At 42.9% G+C, this 22,332-nt stretch overlaps 1 protein-coding gene across 1 annotated transcript in view; it reads right to left on the bottom strand.

The window, feature by feature from the left end:
- Window positions 1-5,045: 5,045 nt before the first annotated feature.
- Window positions 5,046-22,332, bottom strand: part of SEL1L (SEL1L adaptor subunit of SYVN1 ubiquitin ligase) — a 57,887-nt gene continuing 40,600 nt past the window's right edge. Inside the window, exons 15-21 of the mRNA XM_055435698.2 lie at window positions 21,051-21,138; window positions 20,585-20,733; window positions 19,559-19,724; window positions 17,744-17,818; window positions 16,623-16,795; window positions 12,278-12,406; window positions 5,046-9,181 (exon numbers count right to left, since the gene is read on the bottom strand). Coding sequence (XP_055291673.1) covers window positions 8,972-9,181; window positions 12,278-12,406; window positions 16,623-16,795; window positions 17,744-17,818; window positions 19,559-19,724; window positions 20,585-20,733; window positions 21,051-21,138 — 990 coding nt within the window. The 3' untranslated portion in view covers window positions 5,046-8,971. The remainder of the gene's footprint in view (window positions 9,182-12,277; window positions 12,407-16,622; window positions 16,796-17,743; window positions 17,819-19,558; window positions 19,725-20,584; window positions 20,734-21,050; window positions 21,139-22,332) is intronic.

Raw genomic sequence — 22,332 nt, 5'->3', positions numbered from 1 at the left:
GGACTCTCAAGAGTCTTCTCCAACTCCACAGTTCAAAAGCATCAGTTCTTCGGTGGTCAGCTTACTTTATAGTCCAACTCTCACATCCATACATGACTACTGGAAAAACCACAGCCTTGACTAGACGGACCTTTGTTGGCAAAGTAATGTCTCTGCTTTTTAATATGTTGTCTAGGTTGGTCATAACTTTTCTTCCAAGGACAAGTGTCTTTTAGTTTCTTGGCTGCACTCACCACCTGAAGTGACTTTAGAGCCCCCAAAATAAAGTCTGTCTCTGTTTCCATTGTTTCATCATCTATTTGCCATGGAGTGATGGGACCGGACGCCATGATCTTAGTTTTCTGAATGTTGAGTTTTAAGCCAACTCAAACGTACCAAATTGACTGCTATGTCAGGCCTCGTGCCAAGCTCTGGGCGCCCACCAGTGAGTAAGACAGAGATGGCGTCTGTTCTCTAGGGATTTACCAACAGGACGACCAAGATTAAACAGTGTGAATAATCAGTCAGAAGTGCTACAAAGGAAAGACACCAGGGGGTGCCTAACAGGTGCACCTGATTTAACGCAGAGATGAGCGGAAAGTGGGCTGGGACCAGGGGCAGAGGCGGGCGGGCTACGCGCGAGCTAAACAGCCCAGCTGCGACGCCAGACACAGCACAGCACAGGCGCCTCCACCAGCTCTCGTGGCTCTGTGCCTAGCTCAGTGATTTCAGGTAAATGGACGTGGGAGGTCTTGTTCTACATTTATACACAGGTTGGGGTGGTGACTGTTGGGGTTAACTTAGAAGCACAGAACTCGTGGAAGCCGCTTTGGTCTTCAAAAGCTCCTGGAGGCCATTTTTAATTTTTTTCTTTTTTTAGTTAGAGGATAACTACAATATTTAGAGTCCCTTGGACAGCAAGGAGATCCAACCAGTCCATCCTAAAGGAAGTCAGTCCTGAATATTCACTGGAAGGACTGATGCTGAAGCTCCAATACTTTGGCCACCTGATGTGAAGAACCGACTCATTGGAAAAGACCCTGATGCTGGGAAAGACTGAGGGCAGGAGGAGAAGGGGACGACAGAGGATGAGATGCTTGGATGGTATCACCAACTCAATGGACATGAGTTTGAGTAGGCTCTGGGAGTTGGTGATGGACAGGGAGGCCTGATGTGCTGCAGTCAATGGGGTTGCAAAGAGTTGGACATGACTGAGCGACTGAACTGGACAATGTTTTGACGATCTTTGCCATACTTCAACATGAATCGGCCACAGGTGTACATGTCCCTTCCCTCTTGAACCCCCTCCCGCCTCCCTCCTCATCCCACCCTGCTAGGTGGTCACAAAGCACCAGCTTCTAACAGGTTCCCGACGTCATACATCAAACTCCCCCTGGCTATCTATTTTTACCTATTTTACACATGATAATGTATATGTTGGGCTTCCCTGGTGGCTCCTACAATGCAGGAGATGCGAGTTTGATTCCTGGGTGGGGGAAGATCCCCTGGAGGAGGGTGTGGCAACCCACCCCAGTATTCTTGTCTGGAGAATCCCATGGACAGAGGAACCTGGCGGGCTACAGCCCACGGGTCACAAAAAGTCAGACCGGACTGAAGTGACTTAGCAGGCATGCATGCCACATCCAGGGAAAAGCCTGTGCAGCAACGAAGACCAGCATAGCCAAACATAAATAAATACATCCAATTACATAAAAAGATAATCAGCCAACCAGTGAATTAAATGACCCTTTGACATTGTTCATTTGCTCCGTCTCTGACCTTACTAGACTGAGTCTGGAAACGCTGATCATTTGTGCCCATTGAATCAGCTACCCCTTTCCTTGTGGGCAAAAATCTCCAGCTGACATGGGCAAAATTTGCCCATCCCAAACAGATCCTGCAAAACTTCGTTCCAGAGTTAATCTAGATCTTATACAAATAAAGAAGCCCCTCAAGGGATAAAGCCCATAAGAGAAGATTGCAAGACTCAAGGCCGCGTAGTCCAGCCTCCTGACCCTTGTAGCGCTCTGCTCTCCTCCTCGAGTCTCTTCATGGGAAGACAGCATTCACTTGCTGAAGCTTTCCGTCTCAAAGGGACATAAGGTCCCGCAGAGAAAAACTGCAGCTTGCTCAAACCCAGGTTTGATATTCAGGGCATCTGCTTTAGAACAAGATGCACACCTACATCGAGATGAGCTTCATGGTGACCTGCTCTCCAGAACCCCAAACTGAATGCCAACTATGAGGCATTTTTGAGGCTGGTTGGTTCTTGAAAACATTCCTCTTCAATTGCTTTTGGCATTGAAGACCTCCAAGGGCTGGCAAGACCTGAATGAACACCCAGGGCCACCAACCTCCCCATATAGTGAGTGGTCTGCCCAAGGCCATCCACTCACTGTGAGGACCACGGGCCAGGCCAGATCTCTCCTCTCCCTTGCTGCGGTGTCCTTCCGTTCTCCCTTTGCGTATCAGGGCCATTCAGTGGAGGCTGGACTGACCACTCATCTGCTACGAAAGGCTCAGGCAACTCAGGAGGGTCAATGGGAGAACCCAGCCACAGGCCATGGAGGTTGAGTGGGGGTCCCTCCCCACAGGTCTGTCTGATTTATCATCACGATTCAGCCACTGGATAGTGACTTGTGATTAAAATGCCTTTTTCACTGGTGACACAGGTCTAATGGGTGCAGTGCAGGTTTTCTGTGGCTAAGGTTGACCTTTCATCCCAGTTCGTAGGCCTTTCTTCTATTTCACTGCTCTCGAATTAAGCAGTATTAACCTGTTCCTAAACTTACTCTACTGTGCTGGGTGAGACCCACTAGATTCCTTCTTTGGTTTAGTGAACTTGAGGACAAAAAAAACATTACTTATGCGGTTTTGATTACTTTTAAGTCTTAAATGAGTGATGAAATAAATACCAGTGAACACATTTAAGGCTTCTTGAAGTACTTCTCTCCTTGCCCTTGAAATAACAGAGGCTGTTGTTCACAGCTCCGGTGTGGACAGTTCCATTTACAGCATTTACTTCATCTGGAGTCAAATCAGGGACTGTGGGGGAAACAGTGTGCTCCTCACACCTGTCCTGGTGGTAAATTTTCATGCAGTGCTCACGATGCTACCAAAGAACATTGTCTGAATGGTATGCCAAAGAAAACAACAAATGTGGAGGCTGAAAAACATTCTAGTAAGTTCTGTACTAGCACCTAAGACAAGACCAACTGGATGGGCTCCCTTTACTACCTCCCCCTCCCTTGCACGACCAGCATCAGTTTCTATTTGTTTAAAAAAAAATTTCATTTAGAACAACAACAAATTCAGCTAATCAAATTTTCTTAAAGGGGGAAAAAAAATATAGGCAAGGCATGGGGGAAGAAGGGGAAACCCAGATGCACCAGCTCTGAAACCAACAGCTGTGCATGAACTTCTTGAAATAAACCTGTTTCCGGGAACGGAGGTTTCTGTTGTTCCCATTTAAATCCTGAATCACATAAAACTCGACGGCCACTTTATCTTTCAAAGTCAGAATCCTCGTTTAGGATACTTAAATCTCTTATCTGATATGTGTAAGGCTTAGGAGAAATTCTTTTCAATCCTGAGAGGCTAAATAGAGTTGTATTGGGTGGTAGAGAGAAGGCAAAAGGAAACTGGAGTGAGCAAAACCTGAAAATATTTAGATGAATGTTCTTGGGTCAATTAACCGACCACATTCTACTCAACTTACACGAGAAAAAAAATCATGTGGGATTTTTATAAGTTGGATTTAACACATAATTCAGCATTAGCACAAGGTCCTGTTTAGAAGAAATTAATCCAGATGGAAAACATTTGGCCACTAGGAAAACCAGAGTTTTCCTCAAAATGTAATCCTAACAATAAATTAGAAGGTTGGCAGAATTTTCAGGATCCCATAAGGTTGTTCAGCGTGATGGCTTTCTAAGCAGTGGTGAAAATGATATTGGAAGAAATATACAAGACCTGTAACATAGAAGCACCTCTCCTTTTGAACTGGTAAACTCTAAAGCTCATTTTTCACTTGACTCTTCAAGTGATTTGCAAAACATTCAAAAATCTTTACTTCATTTTCCCCCCATAGTTTCTACTACAGAAATTATTTCTAATTTCTTACTTGCATATATTCATGTATACATCATGACACAGTATAAGCAAATTTCAGGGTTAGTGTGGCCAATCAAAACTAGTGCCATACAAGTAAAAGGGAGAGGCTGTTTCTCACCAAGCTGCATCCAGTGAAGCCCCAGGACTCATTTTAATGACTTGTCAGAAAGGGGTTAACTGGTAAACAGGCATCACACCCAATGCCAGGCTGAATGAACACACTCCTGATGTTACAGTTGATGTACAACTTCCTCACGACTTTGATTTCAGTCAAAGTTAGTCAAGGTCATCTTGGTTGGCTGACTGTCTTCCCAGAAGTAAAATCTGAGGTGCAACTTCTCACCTGCCACAATCTGCATCATCCGGACTTTTTAAAAAGGATCTGCTGCTTCTAAGCTGAACAATTTGGCTCAGTTTCTTTTGAGTTGGCTGCTAGGATGCTAGGGCCATCTCTGTAGCCCAGCTCTAATGAGCATCTCTGTACAATGTTCACTCCTGATTTAATATAGTTTTCTCCTTTGTTTCCCCTTTACCAAGATCTTACTTATCCCATGTACATTTCATTATGTTGTACGGTATGCAGCTCTGTAAAAACCTTCTGGGAAAAGGCAACGGCTAAACACACTTTAGCTAAGTTTTACTAAAATCAGGATTAAAATGAATCATGCATACTATACATCACAGGCCAACTCAGGTCCAAGATCTCAGAGATTTAAACATGGAAATGCTTCTTAGCAAGTTCATGTTCTCTGTATTCTGGAGGATAATACTCAACTTACAGAAATCTGAATTTCAATACTTAAATTTAAGATGGATTCAAAGTGCCCCTAATGAATGCTTTTCCAGAAGCTTCTGAAAATCCAAAAGGTTCATTAAAAAATTGAATCATTCAGGTTTTTAAAAAAGTCTATGTGGAGTGGTGCCTGGCCATGGTACATGATTAGCATACAGGATAACCAGAGGTGGAATCTTTATTTCACAAGTTTCAAGATACAGTACAAAACGAATCTGTACATCTCTCTATTAACAGGATTTGTTTACACAATTATATTACACTTCACCAGCCTTTATACTGAATTTAATTAAATACAAAATAAATTTACAAAAAGTCTACCATGGTGTTCTTTCCAATGTCAGTTTACGGTCTTTTAAAATGTCTCCTAAATATCAATAGTGGTTACACCTGATCGTATCAAATGTTATGATTTTTTTTTTAAATCAAAGAGAACAGTGTCATCTTATCATTCCAAACAGGAAAACTGGTGCTGTGAGATGACTCTACACATAACCAAGACATCCTTCTCATGCACACATCCGATTTTTACTTGTGCAAATCGTTTTTATGTGGAATATTTTCAATCTTCTTGAAATACCAAGTGGAAGGAGAAATTTAGCTTCTTTTCACTACACATTTAAAAGTCAGGTGGTGCCTCAGACAGTACAGTATTCAGAAAGTTTGTATTTTCACTTATATCTGAGACCAGTGACTGAAGAAAAACTTTCATGAAAATAGAAGTTCTTTTTGCTTTATTTCTTACACAGTGGTAGTCATAATATTGTATAACATATAATTAAATTCAGTTTTAAAACAAACAGTTGCTGTTATCGGGGTAAATGTAGCCCATGCTGCTCTTCTTGGTAAGTGAGGGGGCTGTTTAACAGTTGAAGCGCTTTTGTTTTGAAATGTGCATGTGAAATGTGAATCCAAACCTCTGAATATGGTGTTTGCAGATGCAGCTAGACACACATGCTACATACATGAAGGCCTGTGGTCTTCATTCATAGGCTTGCATGCATACTCTCAAAACACTGGTGTGAAGAACACGAGGAGCAGAGACAGGAGCGGAAAGAAAAGAAAAAAGCTCATACAAAATTCTTGAGTTTCCTGGAGGCAACAGCAGCTCCTTAAATAAAGCAACAGATCATGGGCAGGTCATGGGCCGAAGTTTCCACAACTTCCCGGTGATACAGAGATACAATGCCTTAGCAGTAAAACTCTCACAAATTAACCGCATATGCAGAAGGGAACACATCCTCAAGAGTATTAGGATTAATGATCCGCAAGTTAATCTCCTTTAAGTGCTAAATCATTTTGAAAAAAAGAGAAACCTTCTGATTTATTTTTCTGTGCCACTGAATAGGAACTAAAAACAAGGTAAGCCTTACCCAGAAAACAGAAACAAAATCTCCAAGAACTAAAAGGAAAAAACAAAAAACAATAGCAAACCCCAAACACCAATGCTACCTTTGTAGCAGAAAACAAAAAGCTAGAGTCCAGACTCTGGAACGGTTGACCAACCAACAGACCAAATGCACAAGAGAACGGAAGCTGAGTAAACGTCCCGCTGCCACTGCCTCGTTAGGCAGGAAGACAGCCTCTCACAGGGGCGGGGAGAGCTGGGCTACCGTGGAGGGCTGGGCCACACTCTACCTGCTAACTCTAAATTCTAACAGTAAAACTCCTGAATCCTGGAGTTAGTTTAATGTCACTGACATTAACTAGCTTGAGTTACTGTCATTGTAGTCAAATGGATGCCATTTGATTAGGTTAAGTATTGAGCGTTATATTAGGAGAAACCCAGTTCCTATTTGTTCAGGTATCAGGTCCCTTGTACAGACCGAGGGAGGGAGCCAAGGATGTCGAGACAAGTCTTTGAATGAAGTCACAGGAACTAAGCCATTTTAGGGTCACCATTCAGACTGCCGGCAGCAAATGAGCCAGGGTGAAATAGGAGGCGGACAAAGGCCAACAGAAAAAGATGGATGTGGAGGATGAAGAAAAGGACACAGGCAAGAGGGATGCCGACAGGAAGTCCGGTACCGCCTGGAGAACAAGGCTGTCCTTTCCTGTCTGCCTCGGGGGAGAGACCACTGCGGTCCGAAGTACTAAGAGGGAAGGAAAGATGAAGGAGAAATTAGGTGGATGACAGGAAAACATGGAAGTTTAGTTGTTAAGTGTTTAAATAAACTGAAACAATTTCTTTGAAACGAAGAGTGGCTGTGACCGTGGATCATACTTATTTTGAAGGCTGGGGAGAAGAGGCAGGGGTGAAGACACGAACATCCTGTACCAAATGCACGCAAATCTCTCATGTAAGAGAGCAAACAGAAGTCTTAGTATTTACACGAGCTGCCCAAAGCGACACTACACTTCTGAGGGTAACATGTCCTACCTTTCAGATCTACATCTACACAAGTGGTTCTTGCTGTGACCACCTCCTCAGGTTTAGAAGCAACTATCCAGGAGGAAAGTTTGCTCACCAGTTTCTCGTAATACTCTCCACACACACACACACACACACACAAGCACACAACTTCACATTTAGAGCCCTCAGCTTCATTAGGGACTGATCAGACCTAGTTCTAAATACAATCCCCACTTCAAAAACCAAAGTTTTACAACTCTACAGGTAAGGAACTCTTCAAGTTTTCTGGCAGATGAGGGGTTATGGAAAAACAGTGTAAAGATGAACAGAAACAGGCGGAGGTCAGCAAGCGCAGAAAGCCTGCTCAGACGCTAAGCAGGTCTCAGCCTGGATACAGGTTGGCGAACGCTGCCATCCAACCATAGAAAGGAGTATGAGTTTCGCTGAAGTTTTTCACTAGCGTATGTGACGGCTGTTCTCCACACTGCTTAAGTAGACAGCTCTGAAGTGTAACAGCCTTCCTTTTCCTACTGTTAACCGCGGGAGGGTGGTGAATACGGTAGCGACTCAAGTGGTTGATTTTCTCCTGTTACGTCAAGCTGCAGAAATAAAAATCTATCTGAACAAAGAGGCTTTACTAGCTTTCTTCAACCACCGATTTTAATGCATCTCCGACTCTCTAAAGTTTCAGTATTGTAATGGCAGTTTCTGTCTGCCATAGCCTGGCAAGGATATTTCACATTTAAAGAATCCAGGAGGGTAGTCTGTTCTTTTGCAGTAAGAAATGCAAAGTATTAATAAAATGAATCCTGGGAACAAATGCTTTAACTTTTGGGAAAGTGTGTCTGTGATCCTGGTACCACCCTACCCAGAGTCCTTCAATATTGCTTTCTAATTCTCCCATTCAGTCCAGCCTCTGGCTTCCAGATAAAGGCTCTGCATACTTGTAACAAACGAGTAAGTTATACTGAGTAGGTGAGGCAAGTTCAGGTGTTAGCTCAAGGAGTCGGTTCACAAAGTTTTCTATATACTCCACTCCAAGAAAATGAAGTTCACATAAAACTCTTTAACAAGACCTTTCAGTCTTTGAAGGAGAGAAGTATGGTATAAAGTATGACAATCAATCACTGAAAATAAGAAACTGCCCAACCTTCCCTTTTAAAGGAATATGCTGAATATGTATACTTGCATATGGACTGATAAAAGTTCCTTGGTTGTCACAGTTCTGAAACACTTTGAGGACTTTTTTTTTTTTAACTTAAAAGGCAAGTTCTATTTTCAGACTTTCAAACGTGTTAAGGTTAAATTTGCAACTAACTGGGTTTTCCTTTTTTCATTGATCAGTTCTAGTGTCAATGCAGAAGACCGTCAAGACGGCTGACAGGACTTATGCACAGTGAAGGAGTGACCGAAGGGACCCAGGGAAGAGCTGGACACAGCGGACTGAGCACTGTGAGCGTCTCGCAAATGTTTCCGGGGTAAAAACGGGGGGCGGGGGAGCCACTGAGAGCTGTGATTCCGCACGGCACTGAGACGGACATTCAACTCAGTTTAGGTAGGAGTTACTTATCCCTGAAAATAAAGGCATCGGATTCCAAGCAGCTTCAGGAATTCAACGCTTCCTTGTGCCTCTTCCAGGAGGTGGCGACCACTGATCCAAAGTCCTACATCGAATGCAAGCGTTCTCAGCAAACCCTTTCCTTGTCGGTCACCCGTCAGGGGGACGCAGCGGGTTACTGCGGAGGCGGCTGCTCTGGGGGCCCCTCCTGCTGTGGCGGGGCCGGTCGTGGCCCCGGGGGCCTGGGGACAGGCATGTCCTGGTGCTGCCGCTGCCTGTAGGCGATTACTGTTCCCAACAGCAACGCGATGATGGTCATGAGGTAAAGGTCCCACTCAGGTCCCAAGAGCTGGTCCATGTCAAGTTGGGTGAATATGTCTCGAATCTTAGTGAGAATAATATAAAAATCATTATGGTCATTTAAACGTAAAGCTAGGAAAGTTACCTCACAGATTAAGAGATAAATACAGAATTTATTGAAACAACTGGTTTTAGTAATACTTTGCAATGTCTTTTTTAGAAAAAAGGTTTTACTATAAAAACTACCAAATGACCCAGCAGTTCCACTCTTGGCTATTTATCTGAAAAAAACGAAAACACTTAATTCTGAAAGATACATGCACTCCAATGTTCACAGGAGCATAATTCGTACTTGCCAAGATATGGAAGTAACCTAAGTGTCCATCAGTTGGTGAATGAAGATGTGGTGCATACACACAATGGAATATTACTACTTAGCCATAAAAAGAATGAAATTTTGCCATCTGTAGCAACTGGATGGACTTGGAGGGCATTAGGCTAAGTGAAATAAGTCAGACAGAAAGACAAATACGGTCTGATATCACTGATATGTGGTATCTAAAAAATTTACAAACAAGTGAATACAACAAAAGAGAAGCAGACTCACAGACACAGAGAATAAACTCGTGGCTGCAGTGGGGGAGGGGAGGGCAACATAAAGGCACGGGATTAACAGACACAGACCGTCATGCGTAGCGTAAGCGACAACCTGGAGAGCACAGCCACTGACTCACAACAGCCATACATGCAGTGCGATCTACACAAATCATCAATCACTATATTGCAGACCCGGAACTCCACAGTGTCATACATCAACTGTACTTCAGGAAGAAAAAAACTAAAAGTTAAAGCCCGCCAGACTTTACCAAAGTAGCCAATCTAATCAAATTAAGGACTAGACAAAACAATCAGTTCAACTGAAAAAATGAAAAGTCCTCGGGTTTGATCTCTGAGGCAGAAAGATCCCCTGGAGAAGGGAATGGCAACTCACTCCAGTATTCTTGCCTGGAGAATTCCATGGACAGAGGAGCCTGGTGGCTACAGTCCATGGGATCGCAAGGAGTCAGACAGAACTGGGCGACTAAACAACAACAGAGTATCTTACAGGACGCCATCCCATCAGTAACTTAATGCGCTAACTGCCAACCACTTTTCACAGGAAATGTCTGAAACAAACACTGGGGACAACGGGGGACGGGCGCCGGGGAAGCAGCGTCTGGACACAACTATAACCTGTCTCCAGGGTGACTCACTCGCTAGTAAAACGCTTTCTTCTAATGACAACAGGGCCATTTTACTACGGTCTCTCATGTGTTGTAACTGGAGGTGTCAGGGATTCGTATGTTTAATAGCTGCACAATTAATGCTTTTTAGTCAGGATTTAACTATAATTGACTGTTAAAACTGAACTTTAAAATTATGTTCTCTATCATATTTTAATGTTGCTTAAGTTATTCCTGGTATTTTCTGAGTGCTACTTACCCTGGACCAACAAGAAAGGAAATATGGGGCATAATCCTTTATGTTTAAATAAAACCACATTTAAAAGGTCCCAATAATATATACATTTGTAGGTACAGAATCTAATTTTTTCTGGAAAACAATTGTAGGAAACTAATAGTTTCCTGGGGTAGGACCTACAACAGGAGACTTTGGTTTTCTCTACTTCTGACGTTCTTACCATCAGTACTTTTTACTCCTTTCGCAGGGGAGGTGGGAGAATATCAAGGTGGTAAGATTATGGGGCATCTTATTGTTCTCCTTTACCTCGGGGTAAAACACTAACTTATTACGGCGTATTACATGACCAAATCCTAGTCTATGCTCAATACTGATAATTAGGTAAATATGGATAATAATGTAATACAATTATCAATAGTTTAGTTGAAATAGTCCTGACAGAGTAAAAGCCAGTGGCCACACTGTTAGCTTTTCAGTGAAAGGAACAAAGATCCTTTGAGTTACTGATAGCAGATCGTCCAGCATACCCTGGCTCATGCTACCAAACAATCATAAATCGACATTACGAGTGTATAAGCAGTGGACAGGACAGACGCCGGCACCTTCAGCCCTCAGGAGCCCTAGCCCTATGCGTTGGTTAGGGTTGCAAAATGGAGAAGTTGCCCAATTCTGTCTTCTGGATGCTGAAGCAGCAAGGACTCAATCTACGTTACCACCGAGTGACGCCCCTTCTGGAATCTATCGGTGAAAGGGTGCGTCAACTCGTCCTGAAAGATGCCAACAAAAGGCTGAGATCATCCCTTTCCGGCCTGGAGTGAATTAAAGTTAAATAGCCCCGCTGTCTGCACACCTTTTAAGACCTTCAGAGTGAAATGCTGCAGCAGTGAATCCGTGATGAGGAGTGACAGGTACTGCAAACAGACAACTGGAGAGCCCAAGAGCCCTGTGTTGGGAACTAAGCTGGTAGTTGTGCAGAGAATGGGCAACTCACCACTCCTAGCCAGGTTCCACCGCTGAGCACATTAAATGACTCTACGTATTTTTAGGAAACACTTCCGGTCGTGTTTTTAACACGTTTCACTAGCAGAAGAACCTGAAGTACAAGAGCCTGGGCAGGCTCTCGGGTTCTGCTTCTTCCCATGTCTTAAATTCTCTTTTTAAGTGCTTGGTCGGAGTCACTGCTAGGCAGTCTCATGATTAAATGTTTACTGAATTTAGTTAATTACTATTTCAAGTTGTCATGGGTTAGTCTCAGATTTCCCTAACCAGAAAACATCTGCACCAGCGACAAACGCACGGGCAATGGGCACACAAGCACGCACAGTTGCTCAGTCATATCCGACTTTGTGACCCCATGGACTGTAGCCCGCCAGGCTCCTCTGTCCAAGGGATGTCCCAGGCAAGAATACTGGTGCGGGTTGCCACTTCCTATTGCAAGGGATCTTCCTGACCCAGGGTTCGAACCCGCGTCTCTTGTGTCTCCTGCATCGGCAGGCGGGTTCTTCACCGCTGTACCACCTGGGACACCCTTTAGCACTGGGAACTGTAAAGGCTCTGCAGCACCCCATCCCTCACCTGACGAGGTCCCTTTACCCAGGAAGAAGAGAAAAGACCAGTCACTTACACGTCCTTTCTCCTCTCCCCCATCTGAGCAAAACCAAACCTGTGGGTTGAGGTTACAGCATCTGTATTTTAATTAGAAGAGTCGTGGACCACTTACATTTGTTTCCCGAATGTACTGCAAGAAATAGACAACGCCCAACTTGCAGAGCGCTAGGAAGACTGGTACTTGCGCATCTGGGCTGGCTTCAGCTGCCATGTCATAAAAACGCTTTGCAAGGTGAATATCCTGTAACAGAGGTAAAAAGCCAAGCTTCAGTTCTTGCTAAAGCAAAAATAATTACTATTCACATGTTCGGAAAGTTTATCTTACCTTTCAAGTTTCATTTTAAAATTTCCCTTACCGAAACAAAGAACTCAAGCTTTAATTAGGTAAAATTTCTTTTAATTATCTAACTTTTGAAGAATTTATTGGAAAAAATTGAAAAGGTGACCTGTGTGTCCCTGACCTGACATCCCCCTTGCTGGACAGTTATATATAACGTCTGTGCATAACACTGTTAACTCGGAGACTTCGGGGGTGACCTGTAGGTCTCAAGTTAATTTTTTCCTACTTATAAACCAGTCAGCATAAGGAATTTCTGGTTTCTGTTGGAGCAGAGATCTTTATACTGGGGTGGACATACTCAGAAGTCTTCTAAGCAGTGTTAGGGGTTTCTCAATCCTCTCTTTCCCTATCTTAGATGTATTTCTGTAAAGGGGGAAACAAATCGTTACTAACTTTGGCTCAGATGAGGGTGCTCTGCCTTCAGATAAATGATAGAATGGGATGGTGTGAGTTGCAAAAATCTCATTTAACAACCTCACTTCTCTCATGCCCTGAGTATTGTCAAAGAATACTAAATTCGTAGGTAAGAATTCCATGAAAAAGAAAGACTAAACACTAAGACTGACTTTTTTCTGCACATTTACATAGAGGCAGTTACTTCCAGCTCTTCTCTCTACTTGTCCCTAGGCGAGTCACTAGTTAAAAAGAGCACCTTCAAACAAAAGTGACAGGATGGTGAGTATCTTTGATTTTTTAAAAAAAGTAACACATTTTACTTGCACTGTCATATTTTTCAAGATCACGCATCAAACTTTATGTGATCCATGGACTCTGTGTGGATGATTCGATAAGAGAAATTAAATCTTATCTATCAATCAAATCCTGAATTATTTATTCCAATTATCACTAATCCTCATCTTGTTTAATACTTAAAATTTTCTATCTATATTGGATGCTAGATTGGTTAATTTTTAGAGTATGAATATGTCGTTGATTTAAAAAATAGGAAACAAATAGGAAAAGATGATCATAATGCCTTATTAAAACTAATGGAACTCCTTAAAAATTTAGGAATAAAACCACCACATGACCCAGCAATCCCATTCTTATGTGTATACCCTGAGGAAACCAAAACTGAAAAAGACACATGTACTCCAATGTTCACTGCAGCACTATTTACAATAGCTAGAACACGGAAGCAACCTAGATGCCCATTGACAGATGAATGAATAAGAAGCTGTGGTACAGATACACGATGGAATATTACTCAGCCTTAAAAAGGAACACATTTGAGTCAGTTCTAATGGGGTGGATGAGCCTAGAGCCTATTATACAGCGTGAAGTAAGTCAGAAAGAGAAAGATAAATATCGTATATACTAACGCAGAAATACAGGATCTAGAAAAATGGTACCTAAGAATGTATTTGCAGGGCAGCAATGGAGAAACAAACATAGAGAACAGACTTGTGGACATGGGGAGAGGGTAGGAGAGGGTGAGATGTACAGAGAGAGTCACATGGACACTTACATCACCACATGCAAAATAGATAGCCAACGGGAATTTGCTGTATGTCTCAGGAAGCTCAAACAGGGGCTCTGTACCAACCGAGGGGGTGGGACGGGAGGGAGGTTCAGGAGGGAGGGGATATATGTGTACCTGTGGCTGAATCATGTTGAGGTTTAACAGAAAACAACAGAATTCTTGTAAAGCAATTATCCTTCAATTAAAAATAAATAAATTAAAAAAAATTATGGATCCCAGCAGTCTCTCCCCTAACTCTAATCAAAGGAATACTATGCATTTCATCAGTCTTTATTCGTAAGAATTTGCATCAGCTTTGTATAACATTACAAATTAAATTATGATGTGAAAAGCACTGATTAATTTCCTTGTTGTACAGCCTATTATACAGATTTTTTTTTAAGAGTTTTATCACTTTAATTCTGACTGTCTTTGCAATTTATTACTAAATGTGCAATAACCATAATTTACCAGTGATCTTTTTAGGCATCAAGCCCATTAATTTTATTTGAATTAACAAAGTCAGGGCTTCTGATAGAAACCGAGTCGGATTTGGCCGACTGGTTTGACAAGGCAAGGAGGCTTCAACAGCTGTGCTACTTGGCAGACTGTCCACAAAGTGAACACACAGCCTGCAGCTCCGGATTCTTGATAAAACTATATTCAACATCTAACGTTCATATAAATGTATCAAAACTTACATACTGGAAATAAAATACTCAAATTCAATAAAATAAGCACTTTGACAAACAAGCAGTGTGTTAACAAGGTGACGAGAAGCACCTTCTTTTAAGCACAACAGGTCCCCAGGAGACTGAATGAGCACGGAGTGTCCCTGGACCCTTGATCGGCCCTGCGGAGCCTTTTAGATGCGACCCCAGAGGCTGAGGGGATCCAGCGACCAGCGAGCACCTCTTTCTGCAAGTCTCTAGTTTCTCATTGGTTGTTTTCAACAGAACTGAAGGGGGGACCTACCCAAGTTACACAGTGATGGATCATTAGAAATAACTTCAATGGTAGATTAATCTGATTTTTGGCATATGTTACAGACTAAATGTTTGTATTATCCCAAAATTTGTATGTGAAACCCTATGCCCTAAGGTATGAAGAAGTGAGGGCTCTGAGAGGTTATCGGGGTTGGGTGAGGTCCTAAGGGGAGAACACTCATGAACGGAATTAACGTCCTCATCAGAATCCTCAAAAAGCTTGCTGCTTCTTTCTCCCTCTTTCCTCATGAGAGGCCTCAGAAAGAAGAGGGCCTTCACCAGACACCAAACCTGCAGGCACCCTGGCCTTCAACTTCCCAGCCTCCAGAAATGGGAGAAATAAACATCTGCTGCGTAAGCCACTGCTCTGTGGTACTGTTACAGAGCCCACAAGGACCACGACAGCACAGCACTCTAAAGCCATTTACAGAACTAATAACCTTGCTGTAGAATTCTTCCCATTCCCATATACTTACTCATGTGAACGAGGTTCCACTCATATATTTATAAAATGGGAAGCAGAATGCTACATCTATTCCACAATACTTAGAATAATTTTTTAAAACACTCTATTCATCTCAAAGTGTCTGTCTACAACGCTGGAGACCCGGGTTCGATCCCTGGGTCAGGGAGATCCCCTGGAAAAGGAAATGGCAATCCACTTCAGTACTATTGCCTGGAAAATCCCATGGACAGAGAAGCCTGGTAGGCTACAGTCCATGGGGTTGCAAAGAGTCGGACATGACTGAGCGACTTCACTTTATTCATCTCAAAGATGCATTCTAAATATTAGAGACAGTAAAATTTTACAAAATCATGAGTTTGATGAGATCAACAGTATATTCATAATTGACTATGATAATAATATCCCAATAATCTTTCTTAACACAGCCGACAATCACAGGAAATAAAATTCAAATTCGAATTTACATACTTTTTGTTTCAGATAAGCATGATAGTGTTCAGTGTATTATACTGGTATATAATTTTTAGGAATAATGGACTAAAATATAAATTCAGGGAGAAAAGTAAAAGATACAATTTTTATTAAACTTGCCATGCTTTTAAAAAAAAGTTAATAATGAGGATATCAAATTATTTTGGGATTTAAGGTAATTTAGTCATTCCATTTATAAAAAGTTTAGTTTTTAAAATAGCTAGAACTTAGACTCTTTGAAACTTAGGAGAAATTTTAAATGTCAAATTAAAAATGTTTAAGAGGATATGTTTTTCAAAGTTATTTTAACACAGGTAGAAACTTGCATGACCACAGGTCTAAAGAACGTTAGACTTCAGTGGGAAGGTGTAAGAGTGAGAATAAGTTCATCAGTAGCAAACACTTTAATTTATTTCAAAATAATTTAGAAATGACAGAATTTGGCTGTTGATGGACAGTTTCTCAAACAGGAGTTAACAACAGAGGCAGCAATGGTTTTCCACTTTAATGAATCTGGCTTAATATCCTAAATACAACAGTGTAGCTATCACTACGTATGTATGCTTGAGATGAGAGAGGTGCAGGGCAGTCTTTCGAAATACTACAAGACTGGCTTCTAACTTAGCACCTAAAATGTGAGCGCACTCCAAACTAAGCCTATTTCCTATAAAAATGAAGATGCTTTCCCCCAAACCAAAAGGACAGCACGCACACATCTGAAGTCACGCCCACCTGTTTAATGCCCAGTCCTTTCTCATGCATGTAGCCCAGGTTAAACATGGCCTGTGCGCTGTGCTGCTGCTCAGACGCCAGACGATAGTGAATAAACGCCGTCTCGTAATCCACATCCGTGCCGAAGCCATAGAAGTGGTAGTCTCCAAGCTTGATTCTAGCCACAGTGTAGCCTGAAACAGCAATTAAATGTAAAACTGCCAATGAGAAACTGTGTGTGAAGCAGATGAAGCTCTCATCTCCCCTCCTGCTAACATGCTTCCGTAAAATAGAATGTTAATCTGTAACACACAGTGCACATGTGCATGCTCAGTCATGTCTGACTCTCTGCGGCCCCATGGACTGTAACCTGCCAGGCTCCTCGGTCCATGGGGTTTTCCAGACAAGCATACTGGAGTGGGCTGCCATTTCCTGCTCCAGGGGATCTTCCCGACCCAAGGATAGAATCAGAGTCTCCTGCATTGGCAGATGGGTTCTTTATCACTAGCGCCACCTGGGAAATCCATCTTATAACACACAAACTTTATAGCAAATTCTTCAGCCAAGCTACAAATTCAGTGAAAAATTTAAATCAGAAGAGTGGCACTTCTGAAGAAGGCCTCTGGAACAGTCAGGGAGAGGCAAAACACAGCAGGAGTAATCTCTATTTCACTAACACTACTCTTCAAATGGTCCTTGTACTCCATTGTGTCATTTAACATTTTAAATAGTTCAGCTGGAGCGCTGTTAAGAAGAGATGGGCAGGTGTCGCTGGGAGTAGTCTGTGTGAGAAAGAGATGGTCAAACAGAAGAGTGGGGAAAGGTGCAATCTTAGGTTTTATACCTGTATTCTACTACAGTTTATTCAACTGTCATTTTACACAAGACACTAGCCTCAAACCAAAACTCAGAGTAAAGCATTGAATGATATACATGTCCAGTACAAGGACCCTGCAGTTCAATTTAAAAACCCTGGGATTAGAACTCATTCTAAGAACGAATACCAATCAGGCAAACAAGTTAAGCGATCTGTTTCAAGTCATGAATGATATGATCTCATCCTTATGGAAGATAAAAACAAAGAGACAATAAAGAAAGGCCCCCAGGTTAAACTCTCATCTTAGAACTAACCAACCACTCACCTTGTGAGGCGGCCCGGTTCCAGTGAAGCAAAGCTCTGGGATAAGTTTCATTCTCACCTACAATGGTCGCTTCTCCTGCAAGGAAAAGGAAACACCAACCAGGCGTTTAAGGAAAGGCACTAGAGTTTTAGGCTTCATCTGCAAACCAGGGTGGATACATGTAGCATAATTTAAATGAGAAATGGGACATGAAATATTAAATGAAAAAACTATTGAAACTAAACAAGTATTGGAATAAAATACTGAGGTCAAAGGAATCATTGCATTCAGGACAACACTGCTTCCCGAGGCATGTTTTAACCATAGAACTAATAATGAGACTAATTACTGAACCACTCAGTTCAGTCTCTCAGTCGTGTGTGACTCTTTGTGACGCGATGGACTGCAACATGCCAGGCCTCCCTGTCCATCACCAACTCCCGGAGTTCACCCAAACCCATGTCCATCGAGTCGGTGATACGATCCAACCATCTCATCCTCCGTCGTCCCCTTCTCCTCCTGCCTTCAATCTTTCCTAGCATCAGGGTGTTTTCAAATGAGTCAGTTCTTTGCATCAGGTGGCCAAAGGATTGGAGTTTCAGCTTCAACATCAGTCCTTCCAATGAACATTCAGGACTGATTTCCTTTAGGACTGACTGGTTCGATCTCCATGTAGTCCAAGGGACTCTCAAGAGTCTCCTCTAACACCAACTCTCACATCCATACATGACTACTGGAAAAACCATAGCTTTGACTAGATGGACCTTGGTCGGCAAAGTAATGTCTCTGCTTTTTAATATACTGTCTAGGTTGGTCATAGCTTTTCTTTCAAACAACAAGCCTCTTTTAATTTCATAGCTGCAGTCATCACCTGTAGTGATTTTAGAGCCCCCAAAAATAAAGTCTATCGTGGTTTCCACTGTTTCCCCATCTATTTGCCATGAAGTGATGGGACCAGATGCCATGATCTTAGTTTTCTGAATGTTGAGCCAGTTTTTTCACTCTCCTCTTTCACTTTCATCAAGAGGCTCTTTAGTTCTTTTTCACTTTCTGCCATAAGGGTAGTGTCTTCTGCATATCTGAGGTTACTGATATTTCTCCTTGCAATCTTGATTCCAGTCTGTGCTTCATCCAGTCTGAGATTTCACACGCTCTGAACCACTAGGAATCTATATGCCACTGGAAAAACAATATTTTTGTATCTGATGTAGTCTGAAAAATGTATTTAACTGAAAGCAGTTAATGTTATGATCAATATCAGATCTATTTCTAGTGTCAACTCCGTAAAACTCACTTTGATGGCTTAGAGATCTGAGGTAAAATAACTTGAGCATGTGGGCTGTTCAGTTCAATAAAGAAATATCTTTGTTGCTTTTCTGTTTAAACAAGTTAATCTGATGTCTTAAATTGATGCTTTTGAGCTATGATGTGGGAGAAGATTCTTGAGAGTCCCTTAGACTGCAAGGAGATCCAACCAGTCCATCCCAAAGGAGATCAGTCCTGGGTGTTCATTGGAAGGACTAATGTTGAAGCTGAAACTCCAATACTTTGGCCACCTGATGCGAAGAGTTGACTCATTGGAAAAGACCCTGATGCTGGGAAAGATTGAAGGCGGGAAGAGAAGGGGATGACGGAGGATGAGATGGTTGGATGGCATCACCGACTCAATGGGCATGAGTTTGAGTAAACTCCAGGAGTTGGCGATGGACAGGGAAGCCTGGTGTGCTGTAGTCCAAGGGGTCGCAAAGAATCAGACACAACTGAGCGACTGAACTGAACTGAACCTGACATGCACCCTGTGTTCCAACCCCCAGGCAGGATGGGAGTGGGCCTTACTCTGGTCGAGGATGAAGGCTGCGTTGCTCTGTGCCACCTCGTAGCCCTGTTCGGCCAGCAGAAGGTACTGGATCACGGCGGCGTTGTAGTCCCCATCTTTGTAGCTGTTGTAAGCAGTCATGAGCCGCTCAGACCACCGGCCCCGTTCACACACATTCTTAAACAACTGTGAGAACAGGAAAAGAGAGGTGTGTTAGAAATCACTTTTTGCATGTTGGCTACAAGCAATTGTTAAGCTTGCTCTCTGAATCTCTAGCAGTTTTATTAAAAAATATATATATACCCATATATAAATCTGGGATACTAATTTGAAGCTTTCACTTAAGTCTTTAAAATAGTAACTCACTCACTCCTCCTGTGAGGGGCCACTCTCTTACACGGTAAGTCCCAGTAACAGCTCCACTTCACAAGGAAGGAAACTGAAGCATAAGAGAGGTTTAGAAACTTTGTGTGTACACACTCAGTCCTGTCCACCTCTTTGCGACCCTGGGGACTGTAGCCCACTAGGCTCCTCTGTCCATGGGATTCTCCAGGCAAGAATACTGGAGTGGGTTGCCATTTCCTTCTCCAGGGGCATCTTCCCAACCCAGGGATCGGACTCACGTCTCTTGCATTGGCAGGTGGATTCTTTACCACTGTGCCACCTGGGAAGCCCTTAGAAACTGTGCTAAGCATTAAACAATGTCCCTCTGAAGTGCCAATCATGAGAAAGCTAAAGAGGAAAGGCTCCAGCTAGGAGATACTAGCATTCCCCTTGCAACATTCATGTAACACACACTTTTTGATGCTATGTCTCAGATACTGTCTTAGGTGCCAGAGAGACTGCAGACAACAACATCTGCGCTTATAAAGGCTGATTCCAGGGGGACAGACAAACTGAATCAGTAAGTGTGACAGTCAGGGCCTTCCCTCAGTGTCTCAGTGCTAGTCGGTTGAGTCTGTCTCTGCTCTAGAAGAAGCCATACAAAGAGAACCGGCATCAGAACAGCAGGCTCTCCTCCAGGGCAAGCGCAGAAGAGCCCTTACCTCCACTGCAGTGTGACATGATCGCATCACACCGGTGCCGCTGGCATGCATCTGAGCCAGGTTGTAGAAAGCCAAGATATGGCCTCCCTGGGAAGCTAAGTTAAAATACTTCAAGGCTTGTTTGTAATCCCTCTTGACGCCAATGCCATCTGTAAGGAGAATCACGTGAGAGGTCAGGAACAATGAATGTTAAGTGTGATTTAGCTGAAGCATCAGAGAAGCCTTACCTAGGAATAAAACTAAATGAAACTCAGAATTCTTACTCCAGAATGATGTGAATCTTATTAATACAGATTTTCACATTAACCCAGATTGATATATTCTACAGAGTAATACAAGATGTGCACAAATTATGGACTTGGGAGGACATTAATTAGACAGAAACCCAATAGCTCTCACTTCCATATCACAGTGACATCTAGAGGAAAATAGGCAATTTAGATTTGGAGTATCCATCATTACTTACTATAGTACATGGAGCCAAGCTGCAGCTGCCCGTCCACCCAGCCTTGTTCAGCAGCTTTCTGGAAATACTTCAGTGCCAAATCATAATTCTGGAGAAAAAGAGGTCACATGATCACATGATGAGAAGGCTCGAGAGGCTGACATACTCTGAAGTCAGGAAAGTCATTCATAAAAAGAATTTACAAAGCACACAATACTCCTGAAGTCATTAAAAGACCTTCTTTTTAATAATACACAGATGGTAATATTTTTTAAGTCATGGTGGATTAACATTTAAGACCACGAAGAGAAACAAATAGATTATCTTGTGAAACAACTTGCAAGTCTGCTCTCAGAAAGCATAAACAACACTACTAGAACAGCAGACCAAAAATTAAGAAACAGTCACAGCTTTCCCATTCATCAACTAACCCTTTTAAACCTCAATTTTTAAACATTAAATGAGAAAAATTATTCTCTCCTTATTAGTTCCTTCCCCGAACAGCTTATCAAACATCACTATCAGATTTCAAATATCATAAGTATCCCCAGAGAAAAATGAAAAGAAAGGACACTCCTGGATTCTACTATCCTAAAATGACTAGAAGGAAATCAAAACGAGACCACATCGCTGTCTTTCATGCTAGGGAATATCTACAGACTAGAATTCTCTACTGAGCTCTTAGTTTGGGCCCAAATTAAAAGAATACATGGCTTGGGGAGATTGGACAGAGGTGGGGACGGTGATGAGGATCCAGGGGGGCCTCCAGTATGAGCAAGAAGCGCAGAGGAACGAGGCGCAGAGGCCCCGGAAAACCCGGACGGCCCTGAGCAAGAGAGAGTCCGGGGAGGCAGAACCAGCGCCGTGGGGGCCGACACGGAGGAGGTCACTGCTGAGCTGCTCTGCAGAGCAGTGACGGGAGGCGGAGCCCGACTGCTGAGAGCGGAGGAGTGAACGGCAGCAGCTCACGGAGTTCCTTCTCTGGAGAAACCTGGACTGCAGGAAAGGGCTGGAAAGGAGAGAGGTGGCAGCTAGAAGGGCAAGGGGTAGCAGAGAGCTTTCCTCACTCTACACGACAGGACTTGAGAATTTTCTTAGGCCTGAGTGAAGAAGTGGCCCGGAGACACTGAAGCCTGAGAGAGGCGGGAGAGTCAGTGTGGCGAAGAGCAGAGATAGAAATGTGAGAGACAGCTTCACACCCTGAGAAGGCGCCAGAGACACAGCCCTGCCAAGAAGGCAGCTGCTGTGGTGGGGCGGGGTGAGGGGTGGCAGGGAACCAAACTTCAGAGAGAATGGCCCAGGT

Source organism: Moschus berezovskii, chromosome 9 (genome assembly GCF_049115385.1).
Source record: "Moschus berezovskii isolate FMDL1 chromosome 9, NW_MosBer_1.0, whole genome shotgun sequence".
NCBI lineage: Eukaryota > Metazoa > Chordata > Mammalia > Artiodactyla > Moschidae > Moschus > Moschus berezovskii.
This window is presented reverse-complemented; position numbering and strand designations above follow the sequence as displayed.